Consider the following 23488-nt stretch of genomic DNA (forward strand, 5'->3'; position numbering starts at 1 on the left):
CGTACCATATTGTACCATACTATATCATATCATATCATATCATATCATATCATATCATATCATGTCATATTGCATCTAATCATGTTATATATTACATCACATCACATCACATTGTATCAGTTTGTATCGTACTGTATCTGTTCAAACTGTCCAAAACCGTACGCTACTCATGTTGTGTCATGTTGTTCTGTTCAGTATCATTTCATGCTGTATCAGTGAACATATTGTAATTCAAGTATCTGAGAGGATAAACCTGTGATTGACAGGTGTGTTACCAATCACTCAGCTGGTTCTCTAACATTTTAAGAAGCCCCATTAATATAGAACAGGTGGAGCTTTTTCACCACTTTCACTTTTTTACCATTTCTTGTGCAGTTTTCCAAACTCACTGTTCCATTATTTCATCTCTGATCTTTCACGTCACAGATGAATTTAAAGATTTCATCAGATTTTCCCAGAGTTCCGTGCAGATATGTGACACTGACTGACTGAATCCTCTGTGGCCCCCAGACAATCTTCCATTTCACCCTCATCCTGTAACCATCCTGTTTTGGCTGTGGAGCTTTTTTTTTGGCGAACAGCATCTCCCCCTTCAGGGCTGTCTGTCTGGGGGGGCTGGGGGGGGGGTTAGAGGTTAATTATAGACAACAGAGAGGTCACAGGGCCTATTATTTGGGAGCTGAGACCTGAAACGGTCCAATGGGGATGACATTTACGACGAGGCCCAGCCCCGCCCCTCCCCTCCCTGGCTGCGTCGCCGTCCACATGCACGCCATCACTCACATTTATCCGCGGCGGTCGACAGCGGGACTCGGCGGGCTGATAATGAAAAGGCCCTTAGCGTCTGGAACAGGCAGGATGATGAATTGTATCCCTGGCTGTTCTCCGGCTGTGTCAGGGGGCTTCGAGTGGCCCTTGACAACTAATTGAAAGCCCCCGTAGCCTCCTCTTACCGACCAGGCCTCCTTTATCGCTCTAATTATTGGGGTTAAGTGAGTCTCCCAGGGGATTGTGAGTTGTATACAATGTGTGGAAACCTGCAGAGTCATTTTATTAGATAGAAACTAAAAGGTAAAGCAGAGATTATTCACAGCTGAGTGTTAATCTGGTTCATCTGCAGAGTCTCCACGCGTTCAGGTCATAACGAGGAAACAAACTATATGGACAAAAGTATTGGGACACATGTCTACAGCTGTAAGATGTCCTGCTCATGATGATTTGACATATAAACATCAATATTTCCTTAAAGTTTAAAGGGAGATTTTTCTTCCTCAGTGAGATGTGAAGAAAGTAGATGGTTTGTTATGGTAGAAAATTATTATTTACAGTCAGAGCATGAAAAATATTTTAGAAATTTAGAGGTAGAACATTTAAAATCATAGTCATGGATTAAAATATATATACATATACACACACAATAAAACACAATCATTGTTGAGAGAAATTAAGTAAAAACCATCTCTGAGGCTCCATCTTTAAGAAGGGGGACCAGAGGGTATGTTCCAACTATAGGGGGTTCACACTCCTCAGCCTCCACGGTAAGGTCTACGCCAGGGTAGTGGAGAAGGGCGTATGGTTGGGAGTTGAACCTCAGATGGAGGAGGAGCAATGCAGTTTTTGTCCTGGATGTGAAACTGTGGACCAGTTCTAAAACCCTTGCTAGGGTGGGTGCTGGAGGGGGCATGGGAGTTTGCCCATCCAGTCCACATGTGTTTTGTGGATTTGGAGAAGGTTTATGACCATGTCCCCGGGGGCATCCTGTGGGGGGTGCACCAGGAGTACAGGGTGGATGGCCCCTTCCTTGCGGCTACTCAGTGCGAGTGCGAGCCTGGTCCACATAGCCGGTAATAAGTCGGACTGTTCCCGGTGAGGGTTGGACTCAACCAGGGCTGCCCTTTGTCTTATTGCTCTTATTAGCTGGCGTTCTGTGATGCTGCGCTCTCATTGGCTGATGTTCTGTGATGCTGCGCTCTCGTTGGCTGACGTTCTGTGATGCTGCGCTCTCATTGGCTGGCGTTCCGTGACGCTGCGCTCTCATTGGCTGACGTTCTGTAACCATTCCATCTCATTGGCTGGTGTTCTGTGATGCTGCACTCTCATTGGGTGATGTTCTGTGACACTCCGCTCTGATTGGCTGGCGTTCTGTGACGCTACGCTCTCATTAGCTGATGTTCTGTGACGCTCCGCTCTGATTGGCTGGCGTTCCGTGATGCTGTGCTCTCATTGGCTGGCGTTCCATGACGGTGCACTCTCATTGGCTGAAGTTCCGTGACGCTGCGCTCTCATTGGCTGGCGTTCCGTGACGCTGTGCTCTCATTGGCTGATGTTCTGTGACGTTGCGCTCTCATTGGCTGGCGTTCCGTGACGCTGTGCTCTCATTGGCTGATGTTCTGTGATGCTGCGCTCTCATTGGCTGATGTTCTGAGATGCTGCGCTCTCATTGGCTGGCATTCTGTGACGCTGCGCTCTCATTGACTGGCGTTCTGTGACGCTGCGCTCTGATTGGTTGCTGTTCTGTGATGCTGTGCTCTCATTGGCTGGTGTTCTGTGACGCTCTGCTCTGATTGGCTGGTGTTCTGTGACGCTGCGCTCTGATTGGCTGGCGTTCTGTGACGCTGCACTCTCATTGGCTGATATTCTGAGATGCTGCAATCTTATTGGCTGACGGTCCGTGACGCTACGCTCTTATTGGCTGGCATTCTTTGACGCTGCGCTCTCATTGGCTGACGTTCTGTGACGCTGCGCTTCATTGGCTGACATTCTGTGACGCTGTGCTCTCATTGGCTGGCATTCTGTGACGCTGCGCTCTCATTAGCTGACGTTCCGTGAAGCTGCGCTGTCATTGGCTGACATTCTGTGACACTATGCTCTCATAGGCTGGTGTCCTGTGACGCTGCACTCTCATTGGCTGGCATTCTATGATGCTGCGCTCTCATTGGCTGATGTTCTGTGACGATTCCCTTTCATTGGTTGATGTTCTGTGACGCTGCGCTCTCATTGGCTGGCGTTCTGTGATGCTGCGCTCTCATTGGCTGGTATTCTGTGACGCTGCGCTGTCATTGGCTGACATTCTGTGACGCTCCGCTCTGATTGGCTTGCATTCTGTGACGCTACGCTCTCATTGGCAGGTGTTCTGTGACGCTCCATTCTCTGTTGGCTGCTCAAAACAAATAAATGAAAGAATGAAAAAAAAAAAACCTTTTTTCTTTAAAATCATGGCTTCCTGGTGCTTTTTAGGGCTAAAAACTCAAAAAAGACTGTTCTAGGTAATTTGCAAATGCCCATGTTCCTTTGACTTTAATAAAAGAAGCCTCAAATCATCGCAACTTTCACTGCAATTTTTTGGAAAAGCTGCCACAAAATCAGGCATTTTAGGCCACAATAATAAAAAAAAATCCTGCGAAATCCTGGAGGGACTGTCATATCATATCCCATTGCATCATATCGTATCATATTGTATTGTATTGTATCGTAGGATTATTTCAACATCTTTATGTGCTTTTATATAAGTACTGATCAAACATCTGCAAAGTCATTTAGAAGATTAAGATCTTATATGATGTGATATTTGCATCGAATCAAGACACTTTCCACTTTTCAGAGCGTTTGCAACACATTTACAAAGTCTGATAGAAAATGTGGAGTTTCCATCCTCTCGTTGTCTCCAGTTCTTCATTTCCAACTGACATTTCTTCTCTTTCCCATTTGTTCAGGTTCATCATAGGATGGTGAACAAATAGAAAGGCTGGATTTTTCCTGATGTGAATTTTAAAGCTGCTCGTCATCACCAACAGCGTCCACAGTAGTGTGTTTATGTTCAGACCATTGTGTATCCTGATTTAATCCCTGAAAGCCTGTGAGGAGCTGCAGGCCTCCGTACGCCGAACACCGAGCCGACACAGGATTAGGAGTGATCCACTGCACTCGGTGACTTCCTCACCTCCACACCTCTGTAAGCCTATTACAGCACCGGCGCAAATCAAATACGCTGCAGAAAAATGAGCAGCAGGAAGAGCAGCTGCTACTTTAATGCCATAAAAACATCTTATCAGACGCTTCAATCAGGTTCACGGGAATTCTAATCTCAAATGATAAGATCCTTGTAATTACTGAGAGAAGAAGTGCTGTTTCGGCCTTTACATTTCCAACAGACCTCATCTCTATTTCAGGTTCAATAAATGACATTTGAGTAAAATCCACTGCAGCCAGGTTTAGACGATAAGCTCAGACTAAAGTCATATTATTTTACAAACATCTGTCTTCACAGAATGGGTTTATTACAGCTACATAAGAGCCAGACATGGAGAAAGCAGAGGTATTCCTTCCTAGACAGAAATCATTAACCCTTAAATATCTGATATGGCTTAAAAAACACTTTAACCCTCAGGTATCACAGAGGTCCTTCTAATCACCTTCAGCGTATAATCTGCTCAGTGTCGTATTAATGTCAAAATGTTTTTCATACAGTTTGTTTTTAACTTTTTTTAAACTTTTTTTTTTTTTTTTTTTTTTTTTAGATTTTTTGGTATTTCATCAACTTGATCCTTAAACTAAAATACCAAATACTCAATAGCTGTCATATTTCAACCTTTTAAATACCATGTTTGTAATGTAAACAAACTATATATTTTTTTATGCAACCCCCCCCTGCCCCCCCAAAACAATACTACATAAAAAAATTTTATTCGTTTTTCCATTATTTTTTTCACCCTTGCATATGTCAATGATTAACACCAACATTGGTTAATATGAAATATTATTTTTATTGCTAAGTCAAATGTTAATTGCTAAAATGTGCATTTTGTACTGTGTTGGTGTAGTAATTTAACACTGTTTGCAATGTGCTTATTTTAGTGGATGGGTCAGAATTTAAAAAATCATGAAAAAAGAACAACTTTTGAATTCTGACCTAAAACAAATTGTGAAAAATAATATGACCTTTTATAACATGAAGTTCAAAGTATGCATAATATGCTCACCTGGATACTGGAAGGTTAAATAACTTTTTTTTTTTTTTTTGCCTGAAATATGATGAAGTTTCCTGAAGAAAGAAAGAAAGAAAGAAAGAAAGAAAGAAAGAAAGAAAGAAAGAAAGAAAGAAAGAAAGAAAGAAAGAAAGAAAGTGAGGTGTTGTAGAGTGTGGTGGGGATGAATGATCTATACCTCAGTCCAGCATCATAATCTTTTATTTTTTACATTTTTTCTCAACTTTTTCTAATATTTTATGGAATGTTATTTAAAGTTACTGATTTTGATGTAAAATGTAATACTCATATACCTTCCTATCATATAGATATTTTTTAATACATTTGCCTTTTCTGTATAAACCTTTACAAACACTCATTAATCCAGACTGAGCTTTACGTCACCTTTGTGTAACGTGGTTACGTCATGCTGTAAAAACGGTCCTGATTGGCTGCAGGGTGTTCCAGCTCAAACAACCGGAAGTAGCGCCGGTCGTTGAGGAGGGAAGGCTAATTAATATTTTGTGTGTTGCTTAAGACAATGGGCTCTTGATTAATGATAAACTGCATCTAAAATGTACGATATAATTATCTCAAGGTCCGCAACAGCATAAGGTAAGAGATATCACTGATGTCACTCAGCACGACGTGACGGTTTAGTTAGCTGTGAAGCTAACCGTAAGCTAACAGAGATAGCATATTATTCACTGACAAAACAACTCCGACAGAAAATAAAGAGTTCAGTGTGTTTGGTCACTTTCTTTTATTGTAATTGTTAGCGGTAAATGGGGAGCGTGTGGTGGATAATTGTAATGATGTATAATAAGAGTTAGCCTAAGTTAATGAGGTTGTGTGAATGTTTAATATTCATGTTAGCTACATGCTAACGGCTCACAGAGGTTACAGTCAGAGATCATTGACTGTCTCATGAGTTGGAGATCATCACTGACCTACGTCTGTTTACTGAGTCTGTTTACAGGTAAACAACACACAATGGACGTTTTTAGTGCGGATGTATGGCTGAAATTCCTATTTTCTGTAACTTCTGCTGCTGTCTGGACCTGGACACTTTCCAAAATCATAATTTTATTTGATTTTTAATCACAACGGGACATTTTTTCCTGGTTAAATAAAGGTTAATATTTTAACAAAACTATAAAACACTATCCAGGCATTATATCTATAGTGTTTGAGATACTTTTATTACAGCAGTAGTACCCTCTATAAGTACTGTAAAGAGTCCATAAATAAATGTATGAATACTGGGTCATAAAAATAGATGAAATCTGATGTTTGATGATAAATAAGCTGAAGTACTGTTGCTCTGATTGTTGAAATGGTTTTGTGTATTTTACTGTAATCAGCCTTTTGAGAAAATGTCCCAGTCCCCTCAGGTGACCTGCCCAAACACACTTCAACTCATGACCGGTCACTTTATCCTATTTGTTCTATGAGTCACTTTATTTATTTTTTTAATGTCTACAGCTGTATTTAATGTAGTAATAGTATGTTTATCCTTTAATACAGTACTTAGTACAATAGTACTTTTATTTCTGTCTTCTTTTCTGTCATTGTTTTCACCTGTTGCCAACATAAATCCCTCACACTGTAAAGGTGCTCTTTACCATTCCAGACAATAGAAATTATTCTGGTTGTGACTGGAGGATGTTCTGGTCTTTAATTCATGTCCTGTGTGTGTTTTCCAGTTCAGATGTCAGAGGATCACACTGACCTCAGCGTCGGATAAAGACGCTTCACAGACCTCTGTGTTTCCCTCAACGATACGTACGAATGTCCCTCACACTGACGGCCATGAGTGACAGCACAGCGAGCAGCGGCCAGCAGCAGTGGGCGGGGTCAGGGCCAATGCCACAGCCCCCCCGCGGCCCCTACATCTCTGTCATCACCAACAGGTTAGTGACATCAGACTTCACCCTATAAAACCATTTGTATGACATTTGCTACACCAGGTTCTGAGACCTCTAACTTATAAACGAGATCAATACTTTCCTTAAAAACCTGTTATAGTTGACCCGATACGTGTTTTCTGGCCCCTGGTGGATTATCACCCCACTGCAGCCAGTTTTTTGCCTTTTTCATTGTGGCCACTATCGTTAAATCGTCTACACACTTTTTGCAGGAAAGTCTTTGGTAATTTTTAAAAACTTACATTAAGAAAAACATTTATATTGTTATTCTTTTTTTAAATAAGTACTTCATGTACTAAAACAATGCATAGTTACTTGATAATTGATTCTTTATAGTTCAGTTAAATTGTGTTAATAACGCGTGTATGACAGTTTATACTGAAAAACATCCAATGCATCAAATCTGATACAAAAATAGATTATAAACAAAATGGTATCACAAAATATTTTGTTTGGATATTGTTAAAAAGTCTAATAAATATTTCAATTCCAAAACATCTGAATTTTGTGGCTAGTTTTTGATGGGTCAGGTTTTACAGGGTCAAACTCATGTGTATGAACATAAAACCCTGGACATAGTGTTGAATGTTCTGTATGTGGACCCTCAGGACCACTAACCTGCTGATCCGAGGGGTCCTGCTGTTCTCTGTGGGCGTGTTTCTGGCCCTGGTGCTGAACCTACTTCAGGTCCAGAGAAACGTCACCCTGTTTCCTCCAGACGTCATCAGCAGTATCTTCTCATCAGCGTGGTGGGTGGCGCCGTGCTGTGGGACGGCCTCAGGTATGAACAGAACTGATAAACCAAGAAGAGCAAAGTGAAAGAAGTGAGGAAGAACACGGGAATGGCTTTAGAGATGCAACTAAACATTAGATTCACTGGGGATTATTGTTCTGTTTATCAGTTAGTTTCGGCTGAAAAAATGTCAATCAGCGTTTCTGGAAGTCTAAGATGCTGAGCTTCAACTCAACCAAAAGATCTGGAGTTTAGCTTCACAGAGGAGGAAGAACAATAATTGACAAAAAAATGACATGAATGTTCTTAAAGTCAGTTTAAATGTTCATAAGTTTTAATTTTTTAGTTTGTTTTATGAAAGCACACATCATCTATGGACATGAATTAACTCATTTTAGTTCAGTTTGAGTGTAAAGCCACTTTTACACAGAGATCTGGGAAAAAAAGTGTGATGTTGATCCCAACTTACTGCCACCATTGACCGATTTCCACAGCCAAGCCAAAGGAGTAACAGAGGTGAGAAAGGTTGGACTTTTACACAGCGGACCTGCGTTCGAGAATCAAAAGGGTGGTGAAGCAGTGTATAGTGTGACTTATAACTTGCGTGTCGGAAATACCTAGAGCACAGCGGTGTTGGGTCTCAAAACAAGGGAAGACGAACAGAGCGCAGTGATGTTTATTGCAGATTTTAAGTTTAATTCTCAGTGACAACAGCTCGCGAATCTCAGCATCTCTCCAGTTCGACATCTTTCTGGTGGTGTTGATATGTTCATTTACTGTATACAGCCCACGCTCATTTTTAAATCCCCCCGGCACAAGGGTTGCACATGCAATACATCATCAAAACATCACACCTTTTTTGCAGAACGATAGGTGTTCCTTTGACCTAGTGTTCTGGAATCATGATTTGACCTTTATCAGGGCTCTGTTACTACCTCCAGAGACATTACAGAGGTGGGACTAAATGATCCCACCATTTCTTTATACAGACATCATTCCGGAATAAAGGTAAATTAATCCCAGAACAGAAGTGCTGTGTAAAAGGGGCTATAGTTTTATTAAACCTGGATTTAGGAGGTGACCGAGGTAGAAGGAACGAAATCATGACATTAATATAATTCACAAAACAAGATAGAACTGACCTTAAATTCTACTGTTTTAGTTGGTGTAGCTTAACTCATTGTAGATTTGATGTATTGGTGTTTTTTGTCTTTATTTTTCACTGCTGCTTTAGTTTCAGTCTGTAGTTATTGTTAACTATAAGAACCCACACACTTCCTTGACTCTGAAAGTGATTTGGAAGTAATAACAGATCAGTCTAAAGGCTGGTTTAAGCTTGCCGCATGAACGTGACGGGCAGAAAATAGACGCGGGGAGTCGGCATGAGAGTATGCGTGGTGCTTTCATACTCTGGGCGGCTCCGTGTGGCGTCTATTCCCAAACTGCAGGGGGCAGTGTGCCACAAACACACGTCTATCACAGTACAAAATTAAAGAAGAAGAAAATTGCCATAACAAATCTCCGGAGGGAAATTTTTTTGTCTATATCCCTGTGTTTAATAAAATTTGAGAGCCAGGTCAACTCTCTCAGCATCCATGGGACATCTGGACTCCCCCCTTGGTCTCCACTTCTCCCGTTGGCGGTCTTTTTTGCCTTCACATACTGTCCCGAATGTTTTTCCAGGGTTTTTTTGCCCATTCCTCCTCTTTGCCGACTGTAGCAGCAATTTCCCTCCATGAATTGTTCACAACACGGCTGTTGCAGTGGTCCTGGTGTGACGAATCATACAAGTGCCTGTACTTCTGCACTTCTACCACCAGGAGCTCCTGAATGTCGGCTGTGTTGTCCGTGCGTCTCTTAAAAATTTTCTGAGGTGTGCAACGCAGAAAGTTTCCGCTTAAGATGAGCCGCGCAAAGGGGCATGGGTGTGAAAATGACATCAATTGGCCACGTGAAGCCACACGGAGTTCGCTGACGTGGTAAGCATAAAACAGCCTTAAGTCTGGTCCGGTCCAGTTCAGCCTGTTTTTACAGTCACAGAACAAATTATAACATATTTAAAGCTAAAAAACACCAGAATCAGAATAATTTTATTAATCCCAGGGGGAAATTATTGGGTGTTACAGTCAAGTAAAATAAAAGTAGAAGGAAAGAAATTATTAATATAACAGAAAAAGAAAAAATGTATATAAATACATATATAAAGAATATGAAAATACAGAGCGATGTCAGTCCAAGTCAAAAGACTAAATGTAAGTACAGATGAACATGATGGTTTCATGTTGTTATAGAAAAGTGAATCCACTCATATCTGGGTCGACATCGACTGGTCATTACAGCTGTCAATCACATATTAAACCCTCCCACCTGTCTGAAAACAGTGATCAGAGAGAAACCTGCATCACAGAGTAGATGTAGATGAGATGAGATGGAATTATGTAACATGATTTAAAAAAAAAACATCTAACACAGGTTTAATGTACAAGAACTGGTGGTGGTTTAACAGATGAGACGTTCTGGTCCAGTCTGTGTTTGTTGTGTCCAGTGTGTGAGGGTGTTCAGGTGTGTGTCCTTCATCAATACACACGTGATGACCTGTAATTCATAATCATTTATACATATTCAGATGGATTAAAGGGACATTAAATGCATAAATGTAAGTTACATAAGATTAAACACATCGGTGTATGAACAACTGGCAGCAGCAGGAAAAGAATATGTGACAGGATACACACACACATACACATGTAAACACACACACGCACACACACACAGGATGTTACATATGAATACACAACATGCCCAGAAGGCTGGAGCAGCAGCGTTATTGAAATGTTGTCCCCAGTGTGTGAAGCTGAGTGTGTACATGCTCCCATGAGGCTCGGCATTGGGAAACGCAATGCATAAAACACACACACACATATACAGACACACAAATACACACACACTGAGCTTCATCCCTCAGGGAGAAGCTGCTGCTGCGTTTTGTTCACAGAGCAGAAATTAATTAGTGGTGAAGCCACATTAGTGGGGTCAAAGGTCAACCACACTGAGAATATTACACATGGAGAAATACGCACAAACACACAAGACGATCACAACAAAAACAATTGGACATTTTTACTCATAAATACCATATATACCAGCGGCTGAGACTGAATGGTTCTAGACACTTAGATAAAGTAATGAATAAGTTAAAGTTGGCAGATCATCGATGGTGTAAATATGATTATATTTAGCTTTAAAACAGTATTTAGTTAACAGCCACAGTTTTAGTTTAAGTTTTATCAATGAATTCTATTTGAACTATTCAAACAACCTCTTTTCTTCTGGTTTTAACCTCTTTTCCTTTGATTTTAACCTTATTTCGTCTGGTTTTAACCTCTTTTCCTCTGGTTTTATCCTCTTTTCCTCTGCCTTTAACCTCTTTTCCTCTGGTTTTATGCTCTTTTAGTTCATTAGTCTGTGTTTTTCCGTTCTCCTCATGATTCCGTGGTTGTTTCTGTTGATAATGTAGTGTTGACAGTGTTTTCCTGGTGAGGCCTCTCTGGTTAAACCCTCTGCATTCATTCAGTGCAGTGTGTGACCAGACACATTCATCCTGTGTATTGTGTTGTTGCTGCTGTGTGGTTGTATTGTCCCTCACTGTGTTTCTTTTTTGTCCTCAGCGATGATCGGCCTCTTGTACCCGTGCATCGACCGGCGTCTGGGTGAACCTCATAAGTTTAAACGGGAGTGGTCCAGTGTGATGCGTTGCGTGGCTGTGTTTGTGGGCATTAACCACGCCAGTGCCGTATCCTTAAACCTCTGTCAGTTAAAGGTATGTGTGTATTTAACTCTGTGACTCCAGTTTGTGGTGACTGTCCGGTCCTTGACCCATGCCTTCAGAAAGTGGACTTTGCCAACAACGTGCAGCTGTCTCTGACTCTGGCGGCGCTCTCTATTGGCCTCTGGTGGACGTTTGATCGCTCTCGCAGCGGCTTCGGCCTTGGGGTCAGCATTGCTCTGCTGGCAACGTTGGCCACTCAGCTCCTGGTCTACAATGGGGTCTTTCAGTAAGTTATACCAAACTGGATGCTGTAGTTTCACACATTCAACAGGTCAAGAAACTGAAACCCAAGAATCTGAATTTTAGGTTTGAAAATGTCTAAACCCTTCCGTGCCTGAGTGTCTGGACCCTCCACTCTAACATAAATGGGTCAAAATGACCTGTGTTTTTATGACCCTTTTATCATGTAGTCATGTTAAAAATAATCATTTGTATTATATTTTGGTCCACAAAAGAATAAATTTCTTTTGAATAAGTGGCTGTAGAATAAATCCAAGGTTAAGATGTAATTCCATTGTAAATGAATGCGGGTCAGTTTGACCCATCTATGGAAGGTTGGGGTAGTAATACAAAAACTACAATTTCATAAAATCTATAAAAGGTAAATTGAAAAATCCAATGGCATGATGTCAGTAACATGTCTTTTTAGAAACACCTGGTAAATGAAACAATAACAACTTTTCATGGCAAAGATATTACAATAAAACAACCTCACCAGGTCATTTTGGCCCACTTACGTGTCTAAGGGTTAAATCTGATATTTTTGGGTTTTAAAACTGTAAACTCTGCAGGCCGTCAGAATCAGAGCATAAACATGTCATGTTATTTCTGTTTTGTCATGTTATTTCTGACAGGGTTCCTTTTATGAGTAAAATGCATATTTCTTGAAGAACCGGCTTCAGAACAACATGTTAAGATCAAAGTCTGTTACAAGTAGTGACTCTGTAGTAATTTAAAAAAAAAAAAAAGAGGGGAAAAAAACACTAAGTGGATGAAAAAAAAAACAGAAAATACCTGTCATGACCTGTAATTGTTCCATTTCCAACAGTTGCTAATTTTCCTTAATTTCCTTCATTTCACACATCCCTTATTTTCCAGGTACTTTGATGGAAGGTTTTCTGATAATTTCCAGTAAATGGGCTGGTGTTTTCCACTTAATTCCACGTCCTTTTATCTGTAGACTCATACTGACCGTTGAATGGACTAGGATTTACCTGTTGATCATAAATAAATGAACATACATAACCAGTGAATCTGTAACATGATGGAGTCAGAATGAAAAGGATAGTGACGACTGTTTAACCAGATCAGATAAATCGCATTCAGATTCACACACAGACTGTTTTACTGATGAGGGAGGAGTAGAATCACATGGGTCTGAGCTGCTGTAGCCACCATCATCTCCTTCTTCATCATCTACTTTCTTTCTTTCTTTCTTTCTTTCTTTCTTTCTGTCTTTCTTTCTTTCTTTCTGTCTTTCTTTCTTTCTTTCTTTTGTGCAGGTATACATCTCCAGACTTCCTTTACATTCGTTCCTGGTTACCATGCATCTTCTTTGCGGGGGTCATCACTATGGGGAACATCGGGCGTCAGCTGGCCTTGGTAAGACCCTCCCTGTGTCATTGTTGAATTAGTATTAGAGCCAGGCCAGGTTTGAAGACCCAGGGCCACATGTATGTCCTCCAAAGTGGATCCAACACTTTCTGTTCTTCTTCCAGTATGAATACAAATTCACTCAGGAGAAAACCCACCAGGACTGAGCAGATCCAGACCCATCAGAGTGGATTCGTTTTCATGGGGCTGAAGTTGGAGGCAGGTGGTGTTTGGATCGGGATCACCTGGTTCTCTGTGATTCCTGGGCTCCTGATTGGCTGCCTCCCATTGATAACAGTATTTGTGAGCAGCTCCCTGGATGGACTGGAGCTGAACTGGACCTTCAGATCAGATGGATGTCTGAACCTTTGGCCCAGTTTGTGCCAAATGCCAGGAGCTGAGTCTGTGGACCTGTGGAGACTCAGAAACCTGAACGGACCTGATGTTTTGTTCTGGTTTATCCTGTTCTGCAGTGTTTGAGCCCAGTATCAGTACCTCCACATGGACCCTCACACGGCTCTGGAGGCGTTTTTGGATTTGACACGAGCAGATGAAGTTCTGAACATGACGAGTGTTAACACATGAGGGCATTTCATTAACTTTCCGGTATCCAGGTGAACATATTATGCACACTTTACATTTCATGTTATAAAAGGTCATATTATTTTTTCGCAATTTGTTTTAGGTCAGAATTTAAAAGGTGTAATTTTTTCATGATTTTTTAAATTCTGACCCATGCACTAAAATAAGTACATTGAAAACAATATTAAATTCCTACACTAACACCCCTCTACCAAGTGAGTACAAAATACACACTGATACATTTTACCATTTAACATTTGACATAACACATGAAATAATAATGCATATTAACCAAAGTTGGTGTTAATCATTGACATATGCCAGAATGAAAAAATATAAAAATAACTAATCTAATTTTTATGTAGAATATTGGGGGATGTGGGGGGGGTTGTGTTTTTTTGTATCAAAAAATATGGTTTGTTTACATTACAGACATGGCATTTAAAGGGTTAAAAATTTGACAGTTATTGAGTATTTGGTATTTTTGTTTATGGCTCAAGTTGATGAAATACAAAAAAAAATGTTAAAAAGTTGAAAACAAACTGTATGAAAAATATTTTGATATTACTACGGTGCTGTGCAGATAATGCTCTTTCAATGATTAGAAGGACCTCTATGGGCGGGATACCAGAGGGTTAAAACACTTCACTGTAGCAGCATTTATTCATCTGTGTATGTGTTTCACTGAGCAACAGGTTTTGACAAAGAAAATGAAACCATGAATGAAATAAAATGATGAAAGAACTTTGAATGTAGGTGTAAATGATATCTCGGAGATGGTGAATTTGGTGTTAAAGTGAGTACATGGTGTTATTTCTCAGCCTTCTGTCAATTTTTATGCTTTGGTTTTTGCTGCACAGGTACTTCCAGGACAGGAAAAATGCTGAAAATCACTAAATCCAGGTACCTGTAGTGTAGCTACTTGGGCTTAAATAAACACCAAAAACATCAGAAGATCAGTAATGTATTCTACAAAAGGAAAAACGTCTGAAATATAAAATTTGACTAAAAGCTGACACTAGGTCTTAAATGACTAAAAATGGGTTCAGTTTTCCCAAATAATAAAAATGTAGAAAAAGAACAGGTTTTAATGGGTTTTGGAGTCAAAACATCTTCATCGACTGAACTCAGATCTGTTTCCATGAATGAACATCGAAATCTGGACAGAACGGACGCATTATCAGAAAAGTCTGATCATCTAGATCACCACTGGTTCAGTTTTACACCCAAACATCAATAGTACATCTCCTCTAAACTTCCATCCATCCATTTTCTGAACTGCTGAGTCCTCATGAGGGTCATGGAGACGTTGAAGCCTTTTACAGAAACTGACAACTGAATCTACACAAGTAAATGTTGAATATCTATAATCACTACATTTTATTGTTATTAAGAGTTTATTTCCAATTGCACAGAATTTCTATTATTTGCTCTTGAGTCAATGAAAAAATAGGACCAAGGGTCCTTGTAGTCCAACGGCATATTCAAAGACATTAATTGACATTTGTTTGACCTTTCAAGGTCAGTCAATGTCAAAGGTCATGGCACCAAATGAAAGCCCATATGTGACTTCCTATCTAATGCCAATAGTATTTATATCAATATCTTCAACTGTTTTGAAATTATAGCACTTTGAAATGTGTCCCATCATAAACCAATGGGGATTTTTTTAAATTTCAAAATTCATAAAAAATTCAGAAATCAATATTTCTCAATTCTTTGAACAAACTTGATAGACCTTACCCCAAAGATGTTTCACAGCAAATATCAAGTCATTCTGACTGACAGTTTCAGAGAATAAGATTTGTTGAAAAATTGTTTATGGACAGACGACAACTAATGGAAAATCCCAAATTTTCAGAGAAAAGGCAAAACATAGGGAATAATATTATAATAAATGGTGATAAATCACACAGGAAATTTTAAATGTAAAGAAAAAAATTATTTGGAAGTCAGCACTAAAACAGTTATAGCTATTAGCTATTTCAATTTTATATATTTGATTAAAAAAATGTTCTTGTTGAATCTTTTATATATTGTTTTCATCTTTTACATCTTCTGTGTAAAAAAGACACTAATTCATTTGCCATATCATCATTCTGTTTTGTTCTGACAGTTGCTGATCCAGTGAAAGGTGGCTCCAAATGGTAACTTAAACCATTTGTAAGCCTCAAGTAAAATGTTAACACAGGTACAGATGTATTGAGTCTAAAGCTCTGTCATATCAGTGTCCTCTTTAACGGAGCTCCTTCATTCATCTGTTGTAAAGTTGTCCTTCAGTTCCTCAGACGTGCTCCAGTTCTGCAGTCGTTCTCTGCTGCATTAAGGTCTAAAAGCCATTTAAACGTTTTCCTAATGAAGTGGAGATGCTCCATATCTGGCACAAACTCTGTGGAGCTGCTGTAAAAGTGCACACATCCACTGGTCCGCTGTTGGTGCTAATGTGGATTAATGCGTCCTGTCTGCTAGTGGCTCCCACAGACACAGGCCGCTATAGACAAAAGTAATTAAGATGAATAATCGGCGTTTCAGGAGCCTTTGTTTGCATTATTGCTAAATTCCAGGATAAGGACACAGCTTCTCTTTGGTTTACATGAGCGTATGAGGCAATTTGCTGTGTGAATGTTATTGTTCAAGGCTAACTAGCTAGTAAAACAATAGGCGTGATGTGTCATAGCAGTAAGTGCTGCTCTGAAGAGCTAAACTCCCCAACACTAATGAATTCATTAATCTCTCTATTTATTCCTGACAAGCAATTATCTCCTCTCACAGAATGAGGGTCAGGCAAGGTTGGCTCTCACACATCTGCACAGGAGGAAGTGGAACACATACAGCCAATGGCAGCCGCCCACACACACCTGGACACAACGGAAATACACCGCAGGAAGGGATACACACGGAAATACACCTACAGATACACACACCTACGGAAATACACTTACAAATACACACATCTACGGAAATACACCTACAGACAGATACACACACCTACGGAAATACAACTACAGATACACACACCTACGGAAATACACGTACAAATACACACACCTACGGAAATACACCTACAGATACACACAGCTACGGAAATGCACACCTGTGGAAATACACCTACAGATACACACAGCTACGGAAATGCACACCTGTGGAAATACACCTACAGATACACACCTACGGAAATACACCTACAGATACACACCTACGGAAATACACCTACAGATACACACCTACGGAAATACACCTACAGATACACACACCTACGGAAATACACCTACAAATACACACATCTACGGAAATACACCTACAGACAGATACACACCAAGGTTATAATAGTTTTGGATTTTTAATTATAGTTTAGTTTTAATTAGTTTTGACTTTTTTTTCTCTTATTCAGTTAGTTTTAATTAGTTTTTAGAGCAGGTTTGTTAGTTTTTATTAGTTATCGTTTTTTTTCTGAATGCTTAGTTTTAGTTTAGTTTAGTTTAGTTTAGTATTAGTTTTAGTTATTTCATATATTTTATCTTCCTCATCATCCTATTCAAAGAAATTAGTGAGGCGCGGATATGGGCTACCCAGGACACTTTATTTGGGGGTCGGGTTAGGGCGGCTCATGGACTGAGCAGAGACACAATGTACCGTACAATGTATAAATTCCCTATAGCAGGTTGAGGTGGGGTGCAATCCATACACAACGTCACTTACATGAAACAATGCGAAGATGTGCAAAGCTTGAGAGGAGATGCACAAAGCAGCCAGCAGTTAAACCAGATAGAAACATATATAACCAGCTAACCAGCAGTTAAAGCAGATAGAAACATATATAAACCAGCTAACCAGCAGTTAAAGCAGATAGGAACATATTATAAACCAGCTAACCAGCAGTTAAAGCAGACAGAAACATATATAAACCAGCTAACCAGTAGTTAAAGCAGACAGAAACATATATAAACCAGCTAACCAGCAGTTAAAGCAGATAGGAACATATTATAAACCAGCTAACCAGTAGTTAAAGCAGACAGAAACATATATAAACCAGCTAACCAGTAGTTAAAGCATACAGAAACATATATAAACCAGCTAACCAGCAGTTAAACCAGATAGGAACCTATTATAAACCAGCTAACCAGCAGTTAAAGCAGACAGAAACATATATTAACCAGCTAACCAGCAGTTAAACCAGATAGGAACCTATTATAAACCAGCTAACCAGCAGTTAAAGCAGACAGAAACATATATAAACCACTTATAAACATATGTAACCCAGTTCATCAGCAGTAAACCACACCTTAGCAGATCTCTCATATCTTAATCATCTCCAGTTCCATTATTAGCCAACTTTGCTTCAGTTCAGTTCAGCTAGCTGTAGCTAGTAACATCAAATGTTTTTTAACATTAGAACAGGTTCCATACCTCTGTAATTAGATTAGTTTTCATCCTCCTCTTTTCTCCTCTTCTAAACTGTGCAGTTCAGGCTTGGAAGGCCTTTTCATGGTGATAAACTCTCCAGTTTTAACCTGGATGCTAGTCCTGTTTGACTCTGTCCTTTAGCTCTGCTCTGTCTCTGTCACTCACGCGCGCACACACGGTACGCCAAAAAAAAAAAAAAAAAACCCGACCCATGTATCACTACAGTAAACCCCAGACAGGACTGTGCTGCTGTGTCCCAGCTTTAGTCTGTATGTTCCAGGTAGAGTGGGGACCAGAAGACGACTGGAAACCACCAGTGACCACACATGACAGACTGTGAAGTGTCGTTTGGTGTCACCAGCTCAAACTGCTGGAGCCAAAGAAATTAATTTGATATCAATCCGACACTGACAAAGACGAAAACGAAGGGAATTGTATCCATAATTTTTATACGTTTTAGTTAGTTTTGTAAGCTCACGATACAGTTTCAGTTAGTTATCGTCTTTTTCTTTTAATTAGAGTTTTTATTTATTTCAGTTAACGAAAATGTTATTTCAATTTTAGTTTTCGTCTTTTCGTTCGTTTTCGTTAACGATAATAACCTTGATACACACACCTACGGAAATACACCTACAGATACACACACCTACGGAAATACACCTACAAATACACACACCTACGGAAATACACTTACAAATACACACACCTACGGAAATACACACCTGCGGAAATACACTTACAGATACACACACCTACAGATACATCTACGGAAATACACACCTACGGAAATACACTAACAGATACACACACCTACGGAAATACACTAACAGATACACACACCTACGGAAATACACACCTACAGATACACACACCTATGGAAATACAGATTAAGGCGGGGCCATAAGGAAATATAAACAAATTGCTGCAGTAGACTTGGCAGTAGCAAGAACCTGTGTGCTCAGTAGCGCCCTCTCCCATGAGGTAGGAGTACTGACTGCCTCACCAAGTGCCTTTTTATGCAGTTTTATGCTTGATCTGCTGGACTGAACAAGTTACACACTTACATCTTACACATTATTCAGACAATGGAAAGTCAGGACACAGAATCAAAGTGTTTGAAACCATTTTATTGGCAATATACAAAAACAGGGGTTAGGGCAGTGTTTTTCAAGCTTGGGGTCGGGACCCCATGTGGGGTCGCCTGGAATTCAAATGGGGTCACCTGAAATTTCTAGTAATTGATAAAAAAACCAAAACAAAACAACTTACTAATAAAAAAAATATATATATGTTGAGTTGACAGTGACAATCCCAACACATAAAAGACAAACTGAAGCTGAAACTGAAGCACTGTGGTTCTGTTTATCTGTCAAATGTTCATTGTGGTTGGTTTCAGATGCTGCAGCTCTTTCATAATTCATACTTTGAGTTCTTGTTTGTTCAGTATTAACTGTCAGCCTTGTAAATCCAAGCTGGACTGACTGTACATATCCTGACCAAGGAAAATAAAATTCTCACTTTGTGCAGTAATCTACACCTGACTTTTCTGCCTCCGTCCATAACAACATACATTATATAGACTAAATGTCATCTAAAATTAACATGTATTTGCAACATAGTATAGCAAACTATTACATGATCAAAAACAAATTAATTTGAACAAAAAAAAGTCTCTGTTTTTAATGTCTGGGGTCGCCAGAATTTTGTGATGTTAAAATGGGGTCATGAGCCAAAAAAGGTTGGGAACCACTGGGTTAGGGTTAGGGTTATATATACAGACAGACAGCAACACACTCTAATTCCATGGGATGCCATGTGCCACAGTTTGTTTTGGATTAACCAATCCAAGGTGAGGCTCAGCCCGCTGCTGTCACTCCGCAACTCTCTTCCCTGTATTTTAATGGGAAATGTGGAAATTCTGCAATTTTGAATTAAAAAATAATCAAAATCATTGGACTCGCATGAAAGATAAGTTTATTGTACAGATCAGCTGACAAATATCAAAATTTATTTTATTTTATCATTTGTTTTGCTTTTTTCTTTTCATGATGACAGGTGAGGCTCTGCCTCCCCTGACCACACAGCACTGCTACAAATACACACCTACAGAAATACACACCTCTGAAGACACACCTACAGATACAGCCAATGGCAGGTACCTGCACATACCTATAATGCTGCCATATGCCACGGAAATATGCCTCAGGAAGGGATACACACCTACAAAACTACACACCTATGAGAATACACATCTACAGATACACACTTACAGATACAGAACTACAGATACACACTAACAGATACACACTTACAGATACACACCTACAGATAGAGACCTACAGATACACACTAACAGATCCACACTTACAGATACACACCTACAGATACACGCTTACAGATACAAATCTACAGTACCCTTTAACACCTTAAAAACCTTCTGATCTACTAATCCTATCAATACATGTAAATAATTGGTGTAAAAGGCAGTTTGTCATCTTTTCCTCTAATGTCCTGCTCAAAGTCCTTAAATTTTTCCATGTAAATATTTTTATCCCGAAATTTTACTTTTTCACACTAAAACCAAAAAAAGAAAAAAAATTTGGAGTTCACTGTGTCTTTACTGACAAAGTCCGTGTTCTGATCAGAAGTGAAAGCTTTACTTACACCTCTTTGCATCTATACTCTGATTGGATTGGCTACTGTTTAATAAAGTCTGGGGGTATATTCTGACCTAGAGGGGTATATTCTGGCCTGGAGGGGTATATTCTTACCTGAACGGGTGTAGTCTTCCCTGGAGGGGTATAGTCTGTACAGGGGTACTTCGGCCTGTTCCTCTTTGTCTACTGGACTCATTGATCATGTACTTTGACAAAATCTGGATTAAACAAGTAAACACATGCAGATTTCAACCCCCCCTCGTCCTGTTTGACACCTACAGTGTAAAACTTGCCAGAGTCAGTTGGTCGGCCGCTGACGTTGGAACTCATAAAGTTTGACCTTGTGCTCACTTTGGTGATTTTCACACATAGCGGGGCACAAAACCTATAAAAGGCAGGCAGTAATGGCTGAGGACAGGCCGAATACAATGAAATAGGTGTTGGCGGGGGGGAAGCACGGCGCTCCATCTACGACTCGGCTCTGAGGGATGACCGTCCAAACTGGAATAAAACCCCGTTAAACGGTGTCACAACATGAATCACCGCCCCGGGGGACATCCATCACCGCTTAAAAGGTGACCACAAATGATCTGTGAACCACTAGATATTGATTACTCATGTGCTGCAGGTGTCAGGTTTAATGTTGCAGCGGCTTGATAGTGTCGCCTCTGACAGCCGCTGCCCTAACTCCACTTTGATAGATTTTAATGGTGAAATATTGATTTCTTTCTGGCCAAGGTCTGCCAGCGAGGGCCAGATCATTTGTTGGGGTAATGCAGGACACTGTGTGCCCTGGTCCCAATCAATCATTTTGACAGGAAGCACCAAAGAGAAAAGAAGAAGAAGGAAGAGGAAGAGGAGGAGGAGGAGGTGAAAAAACCCCATCTCCAGCAGATCCATCCACCATCAGGAGGTGCAGGCCAGTGCAGATCTGAGCACTGTGCTACAGTTAATATGAATACTAATGATGTGTTTATTGAGTGGGAATGCTCGGCAAATCACAGCTGACGGGATAACAGTCGGAGTGCCTTGAGCAGGGAATGAGGATCTCGGAGAGAGGGTCTATATTTTATTTAAGCCGCTCTCAGAGACTCAGGTAATGTGTTGTGTTACAACTCAGTGGTCGTTCCCCCCAGCCGGAGCGATAACAGACTCGCTAATGGGAAGCCATCAATCACAATCAGCATCCTATTCCGCCAGTGTCTTCACTCTGCTCAGCTCTGAGAGAGGGAGCTGGAATCCAGGAGGTAATAATGGAGTTTAGTGGCTCCACCGCCGCAGCAGCAGCAGCAACAGCAGCAGCGGCAGCAGCGGCAGCAGCATCCACTCATATTCCAGCCAAAGCTATAGATGTTTGCCGTGTCAGCATGTCTTTAATAGGAGAACCACCGAACGACCGTGAGGAGCCATTACGGACCGAACCAGGCCGGGCCTTGGTGTTTCTGGGAGGAGGGGGGAGGAGTTGGATTAATGTGGTCTCAGGTGGGACGGCTGTGTTGGGTTTTTGGTGCCAAAAGCAGCTAATTGGTTTTTCATTACGCTCTGTTCAGTGTGCTGTTACAGCCACAGAGCACAGACTGCAGACAAAGGACACATGAATGAACAGATAAATGATCCAGCAGCAGCAGGAGGAGGAGGAGGAGGAGGTGAAGATACTGTATGTGTTTCAGATCTTATTACAGGTTACACCTCAGACTGGTTTACACTTGGGTTTAAGATGTGATTCTCAAGCAGGAGGTGAATTTCCACCCATACCCTGTCCCCATAGATGTTCAGTCCAACCTGGTCCAGCCCAGTCCGTCCATGTACCGCTGATGTCTTATATTCCACTAAAAAGCAGATTTTCAGCCACATTTTGTATTGTATTTATGAGTACAGTTCCTGGTCTGAGTGGCTCCTGTTACATTTTTCCATCTCAATCACCTTAAATCTCCAGGAATTCCACAAAAAATCCAATGACCCACTGCCTGTTGTCCACCGCTGACCACTTATGTCCACATTTAGTCCTCATCTCAACATCCTACAACACATACACTAGGCTTAAGGACACAGAATACTGTTAGAAATACTACATAACTGTTGGATTTAAGATGTGAAAATATCACAGATAATAAGTTACAAACAAAAACAACGTGATTACGGTCAGAGCAGCTGCTAAAATAAGATGATTAAATGACAAATGTTAGAAAACACAGTATTTAGCTTCTGTCGAAGACAGAATGCTGAATGCTGGTCTTTTGGGTCTTAAACCAGTTTTATTTCATTCGTTATTGGTCTTTTTGCTGGTGAAGTAGGGCCATGTTTTAATGACTCATTAAATTTACTCATATGGACGACAAATACTGATAACTACATAACATGATGTAATATTTATCATATACATCAACTATTCTCGTATCTACTGCTTTAACATTTATGTAAATTTAGATTAGATTAGATTACAACAGACTAGACTAGATTAGATTAGAACAGGTTTGAATAGACTACAATAGATTTGAATAGACTAAAGGAGATTAAAAAAGATTACATTTGATTAGACTAGATGAGGTTACATTAGAATAGACTAGAATATTAGTAACAAGTAAGTAATAAGTAATATAAGTATGTAAGTAATAATAATAATAATAATAATAATAATAATAATAATAATAATAATAATAATAATAATAACAACAACAATAATAATAATAAATGATACGGACACTAAATTAACAACAATAACCAAACAATCATTACACAATGTAAACTGCACATCTTACAGTTTGTACCATCTATTAGTTTAATTTCTACATTCAGAC

At 40.0% G+C, this 23488-nt stretch overlaps 1 protein-coding gene across 2 annotated transcripts; it reads left to right on the forward strand.

Annotated features, from left to right (window-relative positions):
- The first annotated feature begins 5415 nt into the window (after positions 1-5415).
- On the forward strand, positions 5416-14003 carry insig2 (insulin induced gene 2). 2 transcript variants are annotated; one of them, XM_030125082.1, is made up of 7 exons: positions 5416-5579; positions 6671-6877; positions 7501-7673; positions 11294-11418; positions 11514-11680; positions 12957-13056; positions 13173-14003. In XM_030125082.1, exons 2-7 carry the CDS (start codon positions 6756-6758, stop codon positions 13212-13214), a joined length of 729 nt encoding a protein of 242 aa, XP_029980942.1. In that variant the 5' UTR covers positions 5416-5579; positions 6671-6755; the 3' UTR covers positions 13215-14003. The 2 variants fall into 2 exon arrangements, with proteins under 2 accessions (XP_029980942.1, XP_029980943.1); XM_030125083.1 differs by having other exon boundaries at positions 6676-6877.
- Positions 14004-23488: the final 9485 nt, after the last annotated feature.

The sequence above is a fragment of the Sphaeramia orbicularis genome, chromosome 21 (assembly GCF_902148855.1).
Source record: "Sphaeramia orbicularis chromosome 21, fSphaOr1.1, whole genome shotgun sequence".
NCBI classification, from domain to species: domain Eukaryota; kingdom Metazoa; phylum Chordata; class Actinopteri; order Kurtiformes; family Apogonidae; genus Sphaeramia; species Sphaeramia orbicularis.